Genomic DNA, 19,810 nt, shown 5'->3' on the forward strand with positions numbered 1-19,810 from the left:
AATAATTGACATGAGAAGTAAAATTTGGTTGTAAATGAATCTTTAGGAGAGATGGATGGGATTTTTTTCCCCAATGAATTAATGTTTTCATGGAGAAGAATGAACTGTGTGAATACGAGGCACGATTATTTACCCTTTTTTTTTTAATCCTAAGAAGCAGATGAGCCTAGCCACAGCAGTTGAAAAACAAAAAGAGAGGGAAGGGGAGTTAAGATGGCGGAGGAGTAGGGGACTCCTTTTTCAGCCGGTCCCCCTGAGTCAAGCTGGATAGGTACCAGACCAGCCTAAATAACCACGGAATCAGCCTAGGACGCAGGAAGATACATCTGGATCTCTACAAATGAACATCTCCAGCGCTGAGTATTGAGGTACCAAGAGGGGAGCCGTAAAACCGCGCACAGATAGCGGAAGATAAACGGGAGGGAGCCGCCACGTTTGGGCGCTGGGAAGCGGCAGCCACCTGCACGGGGGAGCGGGCGGACCCATGGTGGGCACCCGCGAGAGAGCGGACTGAGACCGGTGAGCCGTGAACGCGCGCCACCAGGCATCTCGCGGAACACCGGAATCCCGGTGCGCTCACGGGATCCAGACTGAGACCGGGAGCTCCCGGAGCGTGCGCGGGGCGGCTGGCGGGCCACCTGCACGGGGGAGCAGGCGGACTCGTGGTCGGCACCCGCGAAACAGCAGACTGAGGCCCTTAACCGGGTGCGCGCGCCACCAGGCTTCTCACGGAACTCCGGAATCGCGGTGTGCTCACCGGGCATAGACTGAGACCGGGAGACCCGGGAGCGCGCGGGGCGGCCGGTGGCTGGTGGCATTAGAAACACAAAGGACAGAGACGCGCCGGCCCTGGAAGTGAGGGACAGGGACGCCGGGTGTGGGGCGCACATCCCGGGACGCTGCAGGGTTGAGCAGCACCCACAGTAACAGAGTTAAAGTGGCCAGAACATCAGTGGAGAACGGGCCGGTCCCTCTGTTCTGTGACAGAGGCTGAGATTCAGTCACTCCTGCTCTGACTCTCAGAAGAGGCATAGCCGACCGCCAGGGATCCGTGACAGAGGCTGAAATTTGGCCGCTGCTGCTCTGACTCTCAGAAGAGGCACAGCAAACCGCCAGGGAAAGCTGCCAGAGAACAAAAGCCTGGAAATACCAGCTCAGAGAGTGCCCATCCCCATCCCCCCTCGCAGGGGACACGGAGACTCTACCCAAACAGGGTTGCCTGAGTATCGGCGCGGCAGGCCCCTCCCCCAGAAGGCAGGCTGAAAAATCAAGACGCCCACAACCCGGGCGCCGGGGTGGCGCAGTCATTGAGCGCCTGACTTCGGCTTAGGGCGTGATCCCAGTGTTCCGGAAAGGAGTCCCTCATCGGGCTCCTCCGCTGGGAGCCTGCTTCTCCGTCTCCCACTCCCCTGCTTCTGTTCCCTCTCTCGCTGGTTGGCTGCCACATAAATAAATAAATAAAATCTTTAAAGAAGAAGCCCACATCCCTAAGATCCCTATAAAACAAGGGGCACGGCCTGGGACCCAGTCAATAATTTGGGCTCTGGAAACCCCGCAACCTCTCTTCATCAGAATGACAAGAAGGAGAAGCCCCCCCCAGCAAAGAAAAGACAGTGATTCTGTGGCCTCTGCCACAGAAATAATGGATATGGATGTAACCAAATTATCAGAAATGGAATTCAGAGTAACGATGGTCAAAATGATGAGTAGAATTGAAAAAAGTATAAACGAAAAGGTTACTGAGAATATAGAATCCCTAAGGACAGAAATGAGAGCGAATCTGACAGAAATTAAAAATTCTATGAGCCAAATGCAGGCAAAACTAGAGGCTCTGACAGCCAGGGTCGCAGAAGCAGAGGAACGGGTTAGTGAATTGGAGGATGGGTTAATAGAGGAAAAAATGAAAATAGAAGATGGTCTTAAAAAAATCCACGCCCACGAATGTAGGTTACGGGAGATTACTGACTCAATGAAACGATCCAATGTTAGAATCATCGGCATCCCCGAGGGGGTGGAGAAAAACAGAGGTCTAGAAGAGATATTTGAACAAATTGTAGCTGAAAACTTCCCTAATCTAGCAAGGGAAACAAACATTCGTGTCCAAGAGGCAGAGAGGACCCCTCCCAAGCTCAACCACGACAAACCTACGCCACGTCACGTCATAGTGCAATTCGCAAATATTAGATGCAAGGATACAGTATTGAAAGCGGCCAGGGCAAAGAAATTTCTCACGTACCAAGGCAAAAGCATCAGAATTACGTCAGACCTGTCTACACAGACCTGGAATGAGAGAAAGGGTTGGGGGAGCATATTTAAAGCTCTTTCAGAGAAAAACATGCAGCCAAGGATCCTTTATCCAGCAAGGCTGTCATTCAGAATTGATGGAGAAATAAAGACATTTCAGAATCGCCAGTCACTAACCAATTTTGTAACCACGAAACCAGCCCTACAGGAGATATTACGGGGGGTTCTATAAAAGTAAAAAGGCCCCAAGAGTGATACAGAACAGAAAGTCACAGCCAATACAAACAAAGACTTTACTGGCAACATGGCAACATTAAAATCATATCTCTCAGTAATCAGTCTTAATGTAAATGGTTTGAACCATCCCATAAAACGCCACAGGGTTGCAGATTGGATAAAAAGAAATGACCCATCCATTTGCTGTCTACAAGAGACTCATTTCGAACCCAAAGATGCATTCAGACTGAGAGTAAGGGGATGGAGTACCATCTTTCACGCAAATGGACCTCAAAAGAAAGCTGGGGTAGCAATTCTCATATCAGATAAATTGGATTTTAAACTACAGACTATAGTTAGAGATGCAGAAGGGCACTATATTATTCTTAAGGGAAGTATTCAACAAGTGGATATGACAATTATAAATATATATGCCCCCAACAGGGGAGCAGCAAGATACACAAGCCAACTCTTAACCAGAATAAAGAGACATATAAATAAAAATACATTAATAGTAGGGGACCTCAACACTCCACTCTCAGAAATAGACAGAACACCCTGGCAAAAACTAAGCAAAGAATCAAAGGCTTTGAATGCCATACTCGACGAGTTGGACCTCATAGATATATATAGAACACTACACCCCAGAACCAAAGAATACTCATTCTATTCTAATGCCCATGGAACATTCTCAAGAATAGACCATGTTCTGGGACACAAAACAGGTCTCAACCGATACCAAAAGATTGAAATTATCCCCTGCATATTCTCAGACCACAACGCTCTGAAATTGGAACTCAACCACAAGGAAAAATTTGGAAGAAACTCAAACACTTGGAGACTAAGAACCATCCTGCTCAGGAATGACTCGATAAACCAGGAAATCAAAAATCAAATTAAACAATTTATGGAGACCAATGAGAATGAAAATACAACAGTCCAAAACCTATGGGATACTGCAAAGGCAGTCCTAAGGGGGAAATACATAGCCATCCAAGCCTCACTCAAAAGAATAGAAAAATCTAAAATGCAGTTTTTATATTCTCACCTCAAGAAGCTGGAACAGCAACAGAGGGACAGGCCTAATCCACGCACGAGGAAGCAGTTGACCAAAATTAGAGCTGAAATCAATCAAGCAGAAACCAGAAGTACAGTAGAGCAGATCAACAGGACTAGAAGCTGGTTCTTTGAGAGAATCAATAAAATTGACAGACCACTGGCAAGACTTATCCAAAAGAAAAGAGAAAGGACCCAGATTATTAAAATTATGAATGAAAAAGGAGAGGTCACGACGAACACCATTGAAATTGGAAGGATTATTAGAAATTTTTATCAACAGCTATATGCCAATAAACTAAGCAATCTGGAAGAGATGGAATCCTTCCTGGAAACCTATAAACTACCAAGATTGAAACCGGAAGAAATTGATTCCTTAAACAGGCCAATTAATTATGAAGAAATTGAGTCAGTGATAAACAACCTTCCAAATAACAAAACTCCAGGCCCGGACGGTTTTCCTGGGGAATTCTACCAAACATTCAAAGAAGAAATAATACCTATTCTCCTAAAGCTATTTCAAAAAATAGAAACAGAAGGAAAGCTACCAAACTCATTCTATGAGGCCAATATTACCTTGATCCCCAAACCAGGCAAAGACCCCCTCAAAAAGGAGAATTACAGACCGATTTCCCTAATGAATATGGACGCCAAAATCCTCAACAAGATACTTGCTAATAGAATCCAACAGTACATTAAAAGGATTATCCATCACGATCAAGTGGGATTCATACCTGGGATGCAAGCGTGGTTCAATATTCGCAAATCAATCAGCGTGATACATCATATCAACAAGAAAAGACTCAGGAACCATATGATCCTCTCAATCGATGCCGAAAAAGCATTTGACAAAATACAGCATCCTTTCCTGATTAAAACCCTTCAGAGTGTAGGAATAGAAGGTACATTTCTCAATCTCATAAAAGCCATCTATGAAAAGCCTACTGCAAATATTATTCTCAATGGGGAAAAGCTGGAAGCCTTTCCCTTAAGATCAGGAACTCGACAAGGATGCCCACTCTCGCCACTATTATTCAACATAGTACTAGAAGTCCTTGCAACAGCAATCAGACGACAAAAAGGGATCAAAGGTATTCAAATTGGCAAAGAAGAAGTCAAAATGTCTCTCTTTGCAGATGACATGATACTCTATATGGAAAACCCAAAAGAAGCCACTCCCAAACTATTAGAAGTTATAGAGCAATTCAGTAACGTGGCGGGATACAAAATCAATGCTCAGAAATCAGTTGCATTTCTATACACGAATAACGAGACCGAAGAAAGAGAAATTAGGGAATCCATCCCATTTACAATAGCACCAAAAACCATACGTTACCTTGGAATTAACTTAACCAGAGACGTAAAGGACCTATATTCTAGAAACTATAAATCACTCTTGAAAGACATTGAGGAAGACATAAAAAGATGGAAAGATATTCCATGCTCATGGATTGGAAGAATTAACATAGTTAAAATGTCCATGCTACCCAGAGCAATCTACACTTTCAATGCTATCCCGATCAAAATACCGAGGACATTTTTCAAAGAACTGGAACAAATAGTCCTTAAATTTGTATGGAAACAGAAAAGGCCCCGAATCTCCAAGGAACTGTTGAAAAGGAAAAACAAAGCTGGGGGCATCACAATGCCGGATTTCGAGCTGTACTACAAAGCTGTGATCACAAAGACAGCATGGTACTGGCACAAAAACAGACACATAGACCAATGGAACAGAATAGAGAGCCCAGAAATGGACCCTCGGCTCTTTGGGCAACTAATATTTGATAAAGCAGGAAAAAACATCCGGTGGGAAAAAGACAGTCTCTTCAATAAATGGTGCTGGGAAAATTGGACAGCTACATGCAAAAGAATGAAACTTGACCACTCTCTCACACCATACACAAAAATAAACTCCAAATGGATGAAAGACCTCGATGTGAGACAGGAATCCATCAAAATTCTAGAGGAGAACATAGGCAGCAACCTCTACGACATCGGCCAAAGCAACCTTTTTCATGACACATCCCCAAAGGCAAGAGAAACAAAAGATAAAATGAATTTATGGGACTTCATCAAGATTAAAAGTTTCTGCACAGCCAAGGAAACAGTCAGAAAAACTAAGAGGCAGCCCACGGAATGGGAGAATATATTTGCAAATGACACTACAGATAAAGGACTGGTATCCAAGATCTACAAAGAACTTCTCAAACTCAATACACGAGAAACAAATAAACAAATCAAAAAATGGGCAGAAGATATGAACAGACACTTTTCCAATGAAGACATACAAATGGCTAACAGACACATGAAAAAATGTTCAAAATCATTAGCCATCAAGGAAATTCAAATCAAAACCACACTGAGATACCACCTTACGCCAGTTAGAATGGCAAAAATAGACAAGGCAAGAAACAACAATTGTTGGAGAGGATGTGGAGAAAGGGGATCCCTCCTACATTGTTGGTGGGAATGCAAGTTGGTACAGCCACTCTGGAAAACAGTGTGGAGGTCCCTTAAAAAGTTAAAAATTGAGCTACCCTATGATCCAGCCATTGCACTACTGGGTGTTTACCCCAAAGATACAGACGTAGTGAAGAGAAGGGCCATATGCACCCCAATGTTCATAGCAGCAATGTCCACAATAGCTAAATCGTGGAAGGAGCCGAGATGCCCTTCAACAGATGACTGGATTAAGAAGTTGTGGTCCATATATACAATGGAATATTACTCAGCTATCAGAAAGAACGAGTTCTCAACATTTGCTGCAACATGGACGGCACTGGAGGAGATAATGCTAAGTGAAATAAGTCAAGCAGAGAAAGACAACTATCATATGATTTCTCTCATCTATGGAACATAAGAAGTAGGATGATCGGTAGGGGAAGAAAGGGATAAAGAAAGGGGGGGTAATCAGAAGGGGGAATGAAACATGAGAGACTATGGACTCTGAGAAACAAACTGAGGGCCTCAGAGGGGAGGGGGGTGGGGGAATGGGATAGACTGGTGATGGGTAGTAAGGAGGGCACGTATTGCATGGTGCACTGGGTGTTATACACAACTAATGAATCATCGAGCCTTACATCGGAAACCGGGGATGTACTGTATGGTGACTAACATAATATAATAAAAAATCATTAAAAAAATTGTTTTTAAGGACCTATCAATCAGCTGACAACTCGATTAAGTCCTTTTGGAAACCACCTGGCCTGCAAAAGGATGGGTCCTCCACTCATTCGATTCCTTCATTTCACAATTTCTGAGAAATAAACCAAAAGACTTTTGCAAAGACATGGCTATAAATTCTGTCTCTTATTCTTTCACTTTGAACTACTTTGTTTCATCTGATTTGCTTGGAAAAGTCTGGGCACACTGAGAATTAATTTAAATATGGTTTTGGCAATAATTAGTTCTTGATAAAAATGCTCTTACCGTATGCATGTTTTCCACATATTGTTGCTAAAACTTTAAAGTTGCAGATCTAGCTCATTCAATGTATGGGAAATATGTGTCGTGGAACTTTACTGGAGAAAGCCTTCATCATTGTCACGCCAATGAGGCACATCGGCCTTAACTTCTGTCAGCACAGTCTGACCTTTTTTTTTCCAAATTAAGTAATTGTGTTAATATGCAGTTGGAAGAATTTTTTTTAAAAGATTTTATTTATTTATTTGAGAGAGAGAGAGCGAGAGAGAGAGAGAGAGCACAAGCAGGGGGAGCAGCAGAGGGAGGGGGAGAAGCAGACTCCCCACTGAGCAAGGAGGCCAAAGCGGGGGCTCGCTCCTAGGACCCCGGAATCGTGACCTGAACCGAAGGCAGATGCTTCATCGACTGAGCCACCCAGGCGCCCCTGGAAGAATATTTTTTAAACCACTAAGAAATACATGATAGGATACTTCTTTGAGTATAGATATTACTAACGTCTTCAATACCAAGATTTAAATGCTATAGAGGTAACATATTTTATCCATTTTCTAAACAATTGTAAACCTGGGTAACAAGGCTGTTTCTCATCACCTAGTGTATTATAAACCTATGTGATCTGTAAGTAAAATTTTATGTTATCAAATAAGGCATTATAACAGAAAGCATGACACGCATCCTTGCATGTTTTTCACTCTAGTGTTGGTCTTTTGGGAATAAATAAATCACAACCATGTAAGCCTCAGAAATAAATTCACTAATTTTATTAGGCTTTATGGTCAACCTTTCATCATGTCATTAAGAAAGAGAAATGGGGGCACCTGGGTGGCTCGGTCGGTTAAGCAACCAACTCTTGATTTCGGCTCTGGTTGTGATCTCAGCATACATGAGATTGAGCCCCAGTGGGGCTCCAAGCTCAGTGCGGAGTCTGCTTGAGATTCTCTCTCCCCCCCCCTTTCTGCCCCTCCTGTGCTCATGCTCTCTCTTTCTCTCTAAATAAGTAAATAAATAGAGAAAAGTTTTCAAGATTTTATCTATTTATTTATTTGACAGAGAGAGAGGGAGAGAGAGTGAGAGCAAGAGTATGAATGGTGTGGAGAGGCAGAGGGAGAGGGAGAACCCGGGGCTCCATCCCAGGACCCTGGGATCATGACCTGAGCCAGAGGCAGACACGTAACTGACTGAGCCACCCAGGTGTCCCAATAAAATATTTTTTAAAAAAGAAAGAGAAAAGTATATACTGCTAAAAGTTAATTCTATCTGTTACTATGGTTAGTGCCATATGAAGCATAATATTCGAGGCTCTATTTGTTAGTACCTGGTGCTATGAACTTATTGTGTACCCCAAAAATTTGTTTCGTAAGTCCTAACTCCTAGTTCCTCAGAATGTGAACTTATTTTACAGTCAAATGCTCTCCCCATGAGCTATATTCCCTGTGTTAGAATGCGAACTTCTTTTGAATTAAGGTCATTGCAGATGTAATTAGTTAAAAGGGAATTGATTGGGCCCCTAATCCAATATGACTGATGCCCTTGTAAACAGTGGAAATTTGGACACAGAGATACACACAGGGGGAATGCCATATGCACGTTGTATTTGTGCTGCCGTATACCAAGACTACCAGAAGCTAGGGTAAAGAAATGGGACAGGTCCTCCCTCAGAGTCTCCAGAAGGATCAAACTCTGCTTATACATTAATTTCCAAATTCTATCTTCCAGAACTGTGAGACAATAAATTTTTCTTTTTTGAGGAATTGCCACTCAGTTGATGGTAACTTTTACTGCAGCCAAAGGAGGTTAATACACCTGGGAAATGTTTATTCCTCTAGAATTCATATCCTTTCCAAAGGAACTACTTGGGTTTCTTTTTTGGCACTAGCTCTGAAGCCTTTGTAGTGCTTGCCCACATATTGTGGGAAGGTTGAGACATGTTTGCCGAGGAAACCCCAGGGTTTTGCTGGAGCTGGCCATGTGTATTTCCTGTGGTGTGCTGCTCTGTCGCCTGCCTCCAGGTTGGGCTTTTGAAGTTAGGCCCCTCTTCTGTGTCCTTCTTGGTGGCTCTGTAGGAGATGGTTTCCCCAAATCTCTAGTCAACCGCAGACAAACCAGCTTATGATTTCTCCAAATCACGAGTGTGTGAGGGGGGCAGTGATCAGGATCCCTGAAGGGAATGCCACAGAAGTGTTCCCTTTAGGCAAAGAGGTTGTGAGTAATCCAGTAAGCACTTGTCACTAGCAGTGACAGATAACTGTAAGCAAGTTGTCTGGCCTTGATTGGGATGGCATACTGGGGCGAAGTCAGGCCAAACCGATTCTGCCTGACTTTGTAGTCCTCACATACTCCCTGGCAGAACTGAGCCCTTTCAGGATCAACTCACACAAGAATGCATCTAGTAGCACATGGCCTCTAGACAGAACCTAGGCCCTCCCTCTTGGGACATTGAATGCCCCCTGTAGTTTTGGTTTAGAGAGAAGCAGGTACTAGTTGACACGGACAGCTGCCTCTAGGGAGTGGGAGATGGCTAGGCAAAAAGCCATTTTCCAATGGAGAAGTTTAGCTCAGGTCTGCAAAGAGATCCTGTCCAACAGGAATCTGTTTGACTCCCAGCTTTGGTGTTCTTCTAACCTCAGCACAAAACACTCAGTAGCCTCTGGGTTCACTTTTCACCAGGATCTCTGTAGCCACTTCTGATATGACACAAGTGCTCCCTCTAGTCCATCACAAGTACTGCTTTCTCACTGACTTCTCTAGTTCACAGACATGAGCAGGTCATTCCTCTCCTTTACAAACTGCTGGGGCAGTGATACTTCCCTGGAGAGTCCCATGGCCTGCTGCATATCTGCAGCAGAAGTCCGAACTTAGCATGGTCACCATAGGAACTTCATAGCTCCATACAACTTCCCTGTGGATATGCTCCCTTTCCTTGCTTGTCTATCCATCACCCTGGGCCCCATCTATACTAATTTTTTCCAGGCACCAAATATTTTCTGACCATTTAACTCCATCCCCTACAGGATGAGTACTTTGGCTGTGGGGAGCTTGCCAGGATTGTGAGACCTGAGAGAAGGCAAACAATCAAGGTGGGGCCAAAGATCAGCACAGCTATTGGCATGGAGGTACTTTACAGTCTATGGCAGAGGGAGAGGGAATCCAAGAAGCATGTGGCAGTCTTGCTAAGTTGTGGATTTGGATATTACTCCATTTTGCAAGCAATATTCTAGAGAGAAGGGACCTGGGCATAGAAAGAGTCCAGAGTATTGCACAAAGTTCTCACTGAGTTTATGATTGCATACTAACTCTGCATGCTCAGACTGAGACAACACAAGTTTGGGCACAGAACATTCACCAGGAGCTGTAAGATGGGGAGCTACCAGAGCTTACACAGTGTTCCCACCAGCCAGAGTGGAGAGATCATATTGAAGTTCCTAGATGTTCATGACAGAACCCAGTAAGGTCGTACATTAGGAGAACGGCTCAGGTAGCTCTATAAGACCTACATTAACAAAGCTTAACAACAAACCTGGAAAGGCTCATTGTGGTTTGTAAGTAAATAAACTGCATACTGGAACAAAACTGAACACAGAAATAAGATAAACAAAACTTAGACACCTAACAACATAATAACCAAATTGTCTGGCCTCTATGCAAAACTTTTAGATATGTGAAGGAAGGAAACATGACCCCTAACCAAGGGGGAAATGTGCGAGTAGGTCCATAAATGGCAAGGATGATGGGGTTAACACACAGGGATTTAAAGACAGCTATTGGAAATAAATATGTTCCAAAATTGAAAGGGAAACATGAAAATAATGAAGGAAGCAATGAGGAAAAGTCTCAATAGGAAAAGGATATCTATAATGAAGAACCAAATGGAAAGTCTGGAGCTGAAAAATACAGAAGAGGGAATATGGAACACCATGATAGAACCACAGGTGCACAACTAATTTTTGACCAACACTCTAAATAAAATCAGTGTCAAAATGAAAATTTTTCAAATGGATCCTGACCCCACACCTTCGCCCAAATACAAAAATTAATTTAGGTACATCCTAAGACCTAAATGAAAAGCTAAAACTACAGGGCTTCTAGAGGAAAACTAGGCAATACCTTTGCAAATGTGAGTCAAGGAAAGATCTCTTACGCAGGACTCAGAAAGTAGTCACTATAGAAGAAAAGAAATGATGCAGTGGACCTCATCACAGTTAAATCCATCTTCTTATGAACAGAGACCACTAAGAATGTGCATAGATAAGATACAACAGGGAGAAAATAGTCCCAACACATATATCTTATAAAAGGCTTGTATCCAGAGTATTTTGACAATTTGCACAAGTCAATAATGAAACAAAGTCAAAGACCCCACTTGAAAACTGGGCAAGAGACTTGAATACTCAGTTCATTAAGAAGGATAGCTAATAATCACACAAAAAAGTGTTCCATATCATTAATCGTCACAAAAATGCAAACCAATACCACGATGAAATACCACAATGAGTCACTGACAGAATGGCTAAAAGTTCAAAGCTGACAACACAAAATTTCTGAGAACCCCAAGAAACAGGCACTACTGATGGGAGTACAAATTGTCATAACAGCTTTGAATTTCTTACAAAGTTAAACGTAACCCTATTCTGTGGCCCAGCCATTCCAATGCTATATCCAAGAGAAAGGAAAACAAAAGTCCACAAAAAGACTCACAAACAGATGTTCACATAGGCTTTAATCACACAACAATATTAGCAACACACACAAGTGTAGAAACCTTGATAACAGTGACATGCAGGGGTTGTGAATGGATGATTGCATAGTAGGTGCAGCTGTAGGGCTCATCGGCTTGGCGCCAACAGAAGTCTTGCTCCTGTTTCACAAAGTAGTGACATGTTCTTGCTCTGCCTTCTTCCAACTCTCTTGTTTGGTTCCTCAAAGAAATAAAAAACCACCGTCTAACTCGTGCACTCACACAGAAACTCACACATCCTTTCATTCATTCACTCATACTCTGACACATGTACACTCACCCATTAGCACATATTCACTCATACACACACTAACCACACAAATTCGTACATACTCACTCATACACCAGACATTTTCACTCATCAACACTTTCACACACACTCACATACATTCACTGACACAAATCCACTTATACATATGAACACTCATAAATATACACTGGGACACCCACATAGTCACACTCATTCACACACAATTATGTACACACAAACTTGTAAATGCTCACAAACTCATACATACTCACAGTCACCCACAAGACACATTAACCCATGTACACATTTACACACACATGCATTCACTGACATCTGCTCATTTCATTCTCATGTTCATACATAGACACTCACACACTGACACATATTTTCACTGAATACACTAACACATATAAACATACATCCACCTACCTACATACTCACACACTCATGCACAAAGTAACACATACAAATGCCTACACTCAACACACACATTTACATACATTCACTAACACAGTCTTACATACTCAATCACATATTCACACACATTTACTGACACACATATAAGCACACATTCACAAACTCATACATACTTTCACATACTTACTCATATACACACTTACACAGGCTGGCCTGATTTTGATGCTGTAGGTCTGGATGCCCTGAGCCCCAATAAGACAGTGAGGGATCCTGGGGCCTCTGGATACTGCCTTCTGTCCCTTGCCCTCCCTTATTCCTGTAAGTTCCCTAAGTGCCCTGAGAATCCAGACAGCCACTGAACACTCCCACCAACGTCCTGTTCACTGGCACCATCTGGCTCTGCTTAGCTTCATTCTCTTGCCAAAGTCCATAAGCCACTCTTCCGTAGATGTTGACCACCTTTTGCAATTAAGACACTGCAAAGCTCTCATGGACCTTACCCCACACATATTCGCATGTTGACCAGGCCACTGTTTCCCCCCCTACACCTGCATTCCCAGTAGACCCTTCCAACAGCAGAGGCAAGACTCAGCTGAAACATTCAATGAAATTTATTGAAGAGAAACATTTACTGAAACCATCAAAGAAAGGGAATGACAACAGACAGAGGGACATCTAACAGCCACTAGAGCCCATAGGTCACGGACCCCCTCCTCTTGGGGTCCCACACGAGGTGCCTCTGCTTCCCCCAACACCGTGGCCCTCCTGCCTCAGTCTCCCTTCCTGAGGGCCCCTCGATCCACCTCTGGCCAGGACGATGGACGCTGGCCACGTCCCCTCACTCCAGGGCACCCTCCCCTCTGGCCGGCATGCTGGGGCCTGGTCCTGCCCCGTGGCCTGCACAGGACACTCCCAGGACGCTGGAAAACGCAGCAGGGGACACTCGGCCAAGCCAAGGAAACAGAGTCACAAGTAACAACAGGGTGGCACATCAGAGCACAGTTGCCGTGGAGACTCCCGCCGGCCACCTCTATCCTTGGTCCGGTTCTTCCTTCCTGAGGTCACGGGGTGAGCACCAGCCGTGCCCTGGGGGCATCCTTCCCGCCATCTCCTGGAACCGGGCTCCGGAACTCCGGGGTGGGGTGGGGGCAGCTGCTCGGATAAGAACACACACACATCTCCACAAGAACAAGCAGCGTCTGGCCTAAATCTCCACCGAGAAAGCAGAGGTTGAGCTCACAGCACGGGAAGAGAGCGAGCAGAGCCTTGGTTCCCACCGCAGCTCATGGCACGCTCCCGGGCTGAGAGGTGGCTGCCCCGGTAGGCCAGGACACCCACCGCGGGCTCCTGCACACCTCAAGGCTCTGCACAGGAATGGTAACTAGCGGGGAGGGGGAGTAACTGGACACGTGGGTCACAAAGGGCCCTACAGAGACACAAGTGGGCTTCCCGGAACATGGAGCAACGTGCCCCGGGGGTCACTGAATGAGAGTCCCCCTCTTGGGAGACCCAAGAGGCTGGCACCCTTGAGATGGTCCCTAACATCTCGCAGTCCAGTGTGGGTGGCAGACATTTTCAGGTGCCCCTCATCTAGGCTGGAACTGGCCACTCAGGGCTGCCCCAAGCCAGCTGTCCAAATTGGCAGGGATGGAGCTGGACTTGGTATTGGCAGCTGCTGAATTGTGGTTCACCAGACCAGTCCCAGGTCTCCTTGCCTGTGATCTCCTGGTCTCCAGTGGCACTGTACAAACAAAAGCAGAAACACCTTCCACCACCAAGTCCTCCCCCTTCCTCCCTCTCTCCTCTACCTTTTCCTTCTCTTCCTCTTCCTCTCCTACACCTTTTTCTTCTCCTCTTTCTCGTCCTCCTCCTGCTTTGGAACAAAAGTTTCCCTGCACACCCAGTCACACCAAAGCCAGCCAACTACCTAGCACCCCACCTCAGGCTGAGCCAAGGCTCTGGCCTGGGGATCTTCTCCTCACAGTCTTTGCTCTCCTTGCCCCCACAGCCCTTCCAGGCTGCAGGGGAAGGAAGCTTCTCATAGGCTGGTGCTAGGCTCCCAGGGCCTTTGGGTCTCCTGCCCTCACTTGTGCAGGGGCTCGAGGATGCCACCTTCTCGGGGCTCCCCCAGAGCAGTGGACAGGCTGGACCATGTGGCCTCCCCTCCAGGGCATTACCTCTCTGCTGTGCAGCTCTTCCTTGCTTGAGCTGACTCCTGGCAGGGCTGGCCCTGGGGAATATTCCTCCAGGCCCACTGTGGCCTGGGGGCCAGTAGGCATCTTTAGCTTGGAGCCCATGGGGTGAGCATTTGGGGGTGGCCAGAGGATGGGGTTGATGACTGAGTCCCCAGCTGCACCTTCTTCAGCCTCTGCTATGTTGGGGTCTCTGCCTGCACCTGGTGCACCCCATGCGCTGGGTGTGGCAGCCTGCCACTTGTATCTCTGGCACCTCTTCAGGGCACTGTTCTCGGCCATCACTGAGCCCCACGTAGCTTGGGGAGTGGAGTCCCTTTCAGTCGACAGAGGATGAAGGGTCTCAGCCTGGGCCTGGCTTTGCCCCTCCGCCCCACTGAAGTACCCTGCTGTTTGTGTGGACTGCCCCTTTCCCTTCTTCCAATAACTCTTCCATTTCCTTGGCCTATAGTAAGAAGAGCTGCCCTGTTCTCCTGAGCCTATTTGGCCTTGGGCTTGGGATGGCTCTTTTCCCAAGCCCAGTCCCCATTTCCCGACTCCGTTGCAGCCTGTCTTTTCTGCTTTACCAACAGCAGGTTTGGAGCGTTGCTACACTTTGCCTTGATGTGGCCATCTTCTCCACAGCTATAGCAAAATGTGTGGTGTTTCCGTTTTCCTGAACCTCGAGAGCTGGCCCTTAGCACCCGACCCCTTCGGTGTTGTCCTCTGCCCCTCCTGCGCCGTGACCCTTGGGAAGGCCTGGCCTGAAAAGTGTTGCCAGGGGCAGGGAAAGACACTGCTCTGAAAGCATTGGCTCTGGCAGATGACCTTATGCCTGCATCCAGTCCTGGTATCCTCTCCCTCTCTGGACCAAAAGTGGCCTCCCACTCCTCTTCCTCACGCAGGAGCTTCACCAGTGCCAGGAAACCAGGTGGTTTCCTTCGCTGTTTCATCAACTTAAGCCTGTCTCGAAGTTTGTCAGTAAGGGTAGCCCCACTTAAGACTTGTTTCAGGCGAGCCTGATTCACATTTCTTCGTAATACTGCATTTTTTTCTACAGCTCTTTGGAGCAGGGGTTCCAAACGCAACACAAAGCTGGAGACTTTCTCTCCTACCTCCTGATAGGCCTTACAAAATTTTACATGGGCGATTTTACGGCTCTCCACAGGTCCAAACACCTGTTGCAGGGCTGCCAGGCACTCCTCCACAGTTATGGCAGCATTGTTGGCCCGGAGCCCACTGACCACCTGCAGAGCAGGACCCCGCAAGCATTCCATCAGCCGCCTCCTCTTTTCACCCTCAGGCACCTGCCACATCTGTAGCATTTCAGTGGTGTGCTCGAACCAGGCTTCAAAGGCCAACGCCCCTGGAATGGACACAGTATTCCCAGAAAACACTCTTAGTTCTCTGTACAACATTTGTTCTAGCAGAGGCTGCACTGCTGCCCCCAGGGTCTGGGCCCAGGTCCAGAAGTCGGGTGATATGGCCACTCTCGGAGCAGGAGAGTTGGTGTCTGATCCAAGCACTCTGTTCATGTCTGACACTGTCCGCCTCTCCTCCTCTAAGAAGCGGTTGAGTCTATTGAGAAATTCCCCATCTGAGTTCCGAGGTTTTACAACCACTTCCCAGGGCCCTCCCTTTCCTGGTATTTCCCTGGGGATCAAAGCATAGTCAATATCTTGGGCAAGCTCCAAGAGAAATGCTTGGGCATTCTCTTCCCTCCTAAACATCCTACCAATGACCCTATACCTGCCCAGGTGCCTGAGAGCCTCCTGAAGAGTCTCCTCAAATTCATCCTCACCACAGTCCTCAGGAATCCCCAGGATGAGCATGGACCGCTGGGTGTTCAGATGTTCCCCCCTACACCAATCCTGCAACAGGGTCAATGGCATATCTCCAATCTCTGCGGAGTCTAATTTAGGGGGGGAATGATCACTGCGTGATGCACATATATCTGGGCCAACTCTCAGGGCGACAGCTGACAGCCCGGGTCTCCACAGCCTGTGAATACGAACCGGGCGAGAGCAAGGTTAATGCCGGCACCCCCTCTCCCTCCCCCAGGTGACCCTCCTCCCGCGGGGCGTCGCCTTTGCCGCCCGGGCTCGACCCCTGCCCCTCCTTCCACCGGCCCGCAGGGGCCACAGCCCCCTCCCCACCCCGTCCCCCCGTCCCCGCGGGCTGCCGCAGTCCTGCTGGGGCGGGCGGAGGGTGGCGGGGTCTCTTGGGGGCCAAGCGCACCCTCCCCGGGTCTGGTACCTTCCGCTGGGTCGGGGTCCTTCCTGGTGGAGGTCCCAGCAGGAGGGGCGCCGCAGGGGCTGCGCGGAGCAGCGGCCGGGTCGTGCGCCCCTTTCCGTGGCTTTCTCGCACTCCCTCTCCTTCTTCCTCTCCCTGTCCCTCTCTCCGCGCGGCACGTGGGCCAGCGCGCCGGCGCCGGCTCGCCACCACTCTCTGCAGTGCGGACTCGGGGCGGGGGCGCAGTGGCGGCGGAGCGCGGACCCTCCGCGTCGCCCCGGAGACCGCCGGGTCATTGGCGCGCGCGGGTCACGCGGCCGGGCTGCGGCCACCGCCGCGGGCACCCGGGGACCGCGCGTGACGTCACCTGCTCCTTCCCCCGCCCCCGAGGGGGCGCTGGCACAGGTGGGGACCCTGGGGATCCGCGAGTCGGTGCCCCCATCCTAGACCCAGCCCTGTCCACAGCCCGCCGCTCCCGGAACGTGCCCTCAGGGAGTCAGCGTGGCGAGGGTTCCACATCCCCGGGTGCCCACCAGAGAGGGGCTGGACAGGCCCGAGATGCGCCCGCCAGCGCTGCGTTCTGGCATGGGTGGGGAACGGGATGGGGGGGGCGTTCTGGGGGCTTCTTCGCCTGCTTCCACCCTCCTCCACCCCACCCAGAACTGGTCCTGTCCCAGCTAGGCGAGAAGCACCTCGTCCGGGTGCGATTCCGTGGAATAGATGCCACATGCGCACACGAGCACTCACACACTGCACCCCAACGGAGGAGGGTCGGCAGTCCCCACGCTTGCGCGTGGGCGCACGACCGGCCAAGGCGTGTCATTACCCCAGTGCCAGTGGCCTGTCCCAAAGAGGGTGACCCAGAGTTCTGGTTTGCTTGGGCTTTTTCCATTTTGGGTGCTTCGAGTCCACTGTCTGAAAAAGCTTCTCCGTTTGGAACTCAGCACCTTGGGCCTGCCTTTTCCTCATGGCAGTAGACAGTAGGCTGTGAGTTGGGCATCAGAAGGAGGGAGGGAGTGACTGCCCTCAGGCAAAAGGTCCAGTGGTCTGTGTGCTCCTGCCTGCCCTGCCAACTACATCCTTGCCTCCTGTGGGCAGGGCTCTCCCAAGCCACACAAGGAGGAGCCTGTGGTTGATGCCCCCCAGGAGGTTCACTCACCCAACCACGTCTGGAAAGCCACCTTGTACTGGCTGGGGCATAGAGCCATCCACTTCTATTCCCAGTTTAGAGCCTAAATTGGGCCCCCTAATCCTTTGAATACACTTGGGGCTATTTCTCTTCTGGTTGTTTCATCCACATTAGAATTTACTTCCTTTATTTCTGTCCACTTACAGTCGTTGTGAGGAAAAAAAACCTCCTCATATTTGCTAGAGACAAAATTCGCTAAGCCTCAGATTTGAAGGTTTCCTTCTGCTCAATCATGTAGGAAAATGGCAAGATTGTCTAAAATTGTTTTCTCCAAAACTCGTGATTCACTTTCCATGGTATATGAAATGGGACCTAGTCTGGGTGCTTTGGAAGTCTACCAGGTGTATCTTCTTTTTCTTAAAAACATCTAAGAGGTTACATAGAATCCATGTCTCTGATAAAACACTTGGTTGCCAATTTCCAAATTGGCTTTCTGTGATCCTGGAAAGGCAATGAAATAGCATGGTGATTGGGAAGACTACATACTGGTCCAAGTTTTGCCACTCCGAGGACTTAACCATCTGCTCAACTTACAGAGGCAGAAAGGGAGTCTCAGAGAACGGACACAGCCAGCCCAAAGTCACACAATGAGTAAATGGCAAAGTTATGAGACATCATGGGGAGATGCAAAGTACAGCCAAGGCAAAGGGGGGGCATCCAGAATTTCTCTGGGAAGAAGCATGTAGGAGTTCCAGTCAGGTGCAATGAAGCAGATCTGTGGATGTCCTGGATGTCAGGAAAAAAAGATTTAGGGACACCAGGGTCGAAGTGATAGATTTCAATATGTTTAGTTTGAAAGTTTTTGAACCCTTTTGTAATTGGAGTTGACCTTCATTCCGGTTTTAGGGCCTCCTCAACTCTCTGCTCAAAAGACAACAAACAATAATGTTTCCTCCATTCAAATAGAAGACCCTTGAAGCCAGTAAAAAGATCTTGGGTTTTTTTTTTTTTTTGTCCCCATTGTCTTTCCTGGTAGCTAGCACAAAGGCACTAAAATCGAGGAACTGATAGATAAATGTCACTTATAAAGTGGAAGAGTAATAGAGCATGAAGTAGGCCACCTCCACAGGCGTGGTCTTCTCCTGGCTTAGACCCCTAGTGTCAGGGTTTCCCAGGGGGCAAATTCCTGAGCCCCACCTCTGGGGAGTCTGATCTGCTGGGTCTGAGACAGACCTGGGAAGTTTTTTTTTTTTTTACAAGAGCTTCTGGTAAGTAAATACTATAAAAAATAACATTCTACAATATTTAACATACAAAAAGATATAAAAAGTGCAACAATACCTCTATACCTAGTACCTAAGACATAAAACACTGCCAACGAAGTTAACCTCTTTGCACATTCCTTCCCAATAGCCTCCACCTCTCTGCTCCATAGAGGGAGGCACTGTTCTGCATTTACATTTCTTTACATTTCCACTGCAAAAAAATATATCTTTAAACAACTGCTAGTATTGTGTTCTCATGTTTTAAACTTTATATAGATGGTATCATATTCTCTGTATTCATCCATTTAGTTAATTAATCATTATGTTTGTGAGACCCGCCATTTTAATACATGCAAGTTTGGTTTATCAATTTTCAATTCTGTATAATATTTCATTGTAGGAGTGTGTATGTGTGTGCGTGTACAAAAATTTATTTATAAATTTCCCATTGAAGATATTTAAGTTGTTTCTCATTTTTAGCTATCACAAATAATGCTGCTCTAAATATTCTTGGAGAGTTTCACTAGGGTGTGTACCTAGCAGTGGCATTGCTGGGTCAAAGAATATTTTCAGTTTTAACATATATTGTCAAATTGTTCTGTGGGTTGCTACACCAATTTAAACCTCTATCACTCCACATCATCATTTATTTTTTTAATTTAAATTCAATTA

At 47.0% G+C, this 19,810-nt stretch overlaps 1 protein-coding gene across 1 annotated transcript; it reads right to left on the reverse strand.

The window, feature by feature from the left end:
- Window positions 1-12,937: 12,937 nt before the first annotated feature.
- Window positions 12,938-16,456, reverse strand: PNMA3 (PNMA family member 3). Its single transcript, XM_040627116.1, has 2 exons — window positions 15,100-16,456; window positions 12,938-14,978 (listed from the first exon to the last, which is right to left on the reverse strand). Exons 1-2 carry the CDS (start codon window positions 16,402-16,404, stop codon window positions 14,877-14,879), a joined length of 1,407 nt encoding a protein of 468 aa, XP_040483050.1. The 5' UTR covers window positions 16,405-16,456; the 3' UTR covers window positions 12,938-14,876.
- Between the last annotated feature and the right edge of the window lie 3,354 nt (window positions 16,457-19,810).

The sequence above is a fragment of the Ursus maritimus genome (genome assembly GCF_017311325.1).
Source record: "Ursus maritimus isolate PB19 chromosome X unlocalized genomic scaffold, ASM1731132v1 scaffold_X1, whole genome shotgun sequence".
Taxonomy (NCBI): Eukaryota; Metazoa; Chordata; class Mammalia; order Carnivora; family Ursidae; genus Ursus; species Ursus maritimus.

Bases quoted from the DNA above. Each gene is read 5' to 3' on its own strand.
- PNMA3 (XM_040627116.1), bottom strand. From the start codon at position 16,404: ATGCCATTGACCCTGTTGCAGGATTGGTGTAGGGGGGAACATCTGAAC. The intron at 14,979-15,099 runs GTAAAGCAGAAA...TTCTTACTATAG, and splicing joins ACGCTCCAAACCTGCTGTTG to GCCAAGGAAATGGAAGAGTT.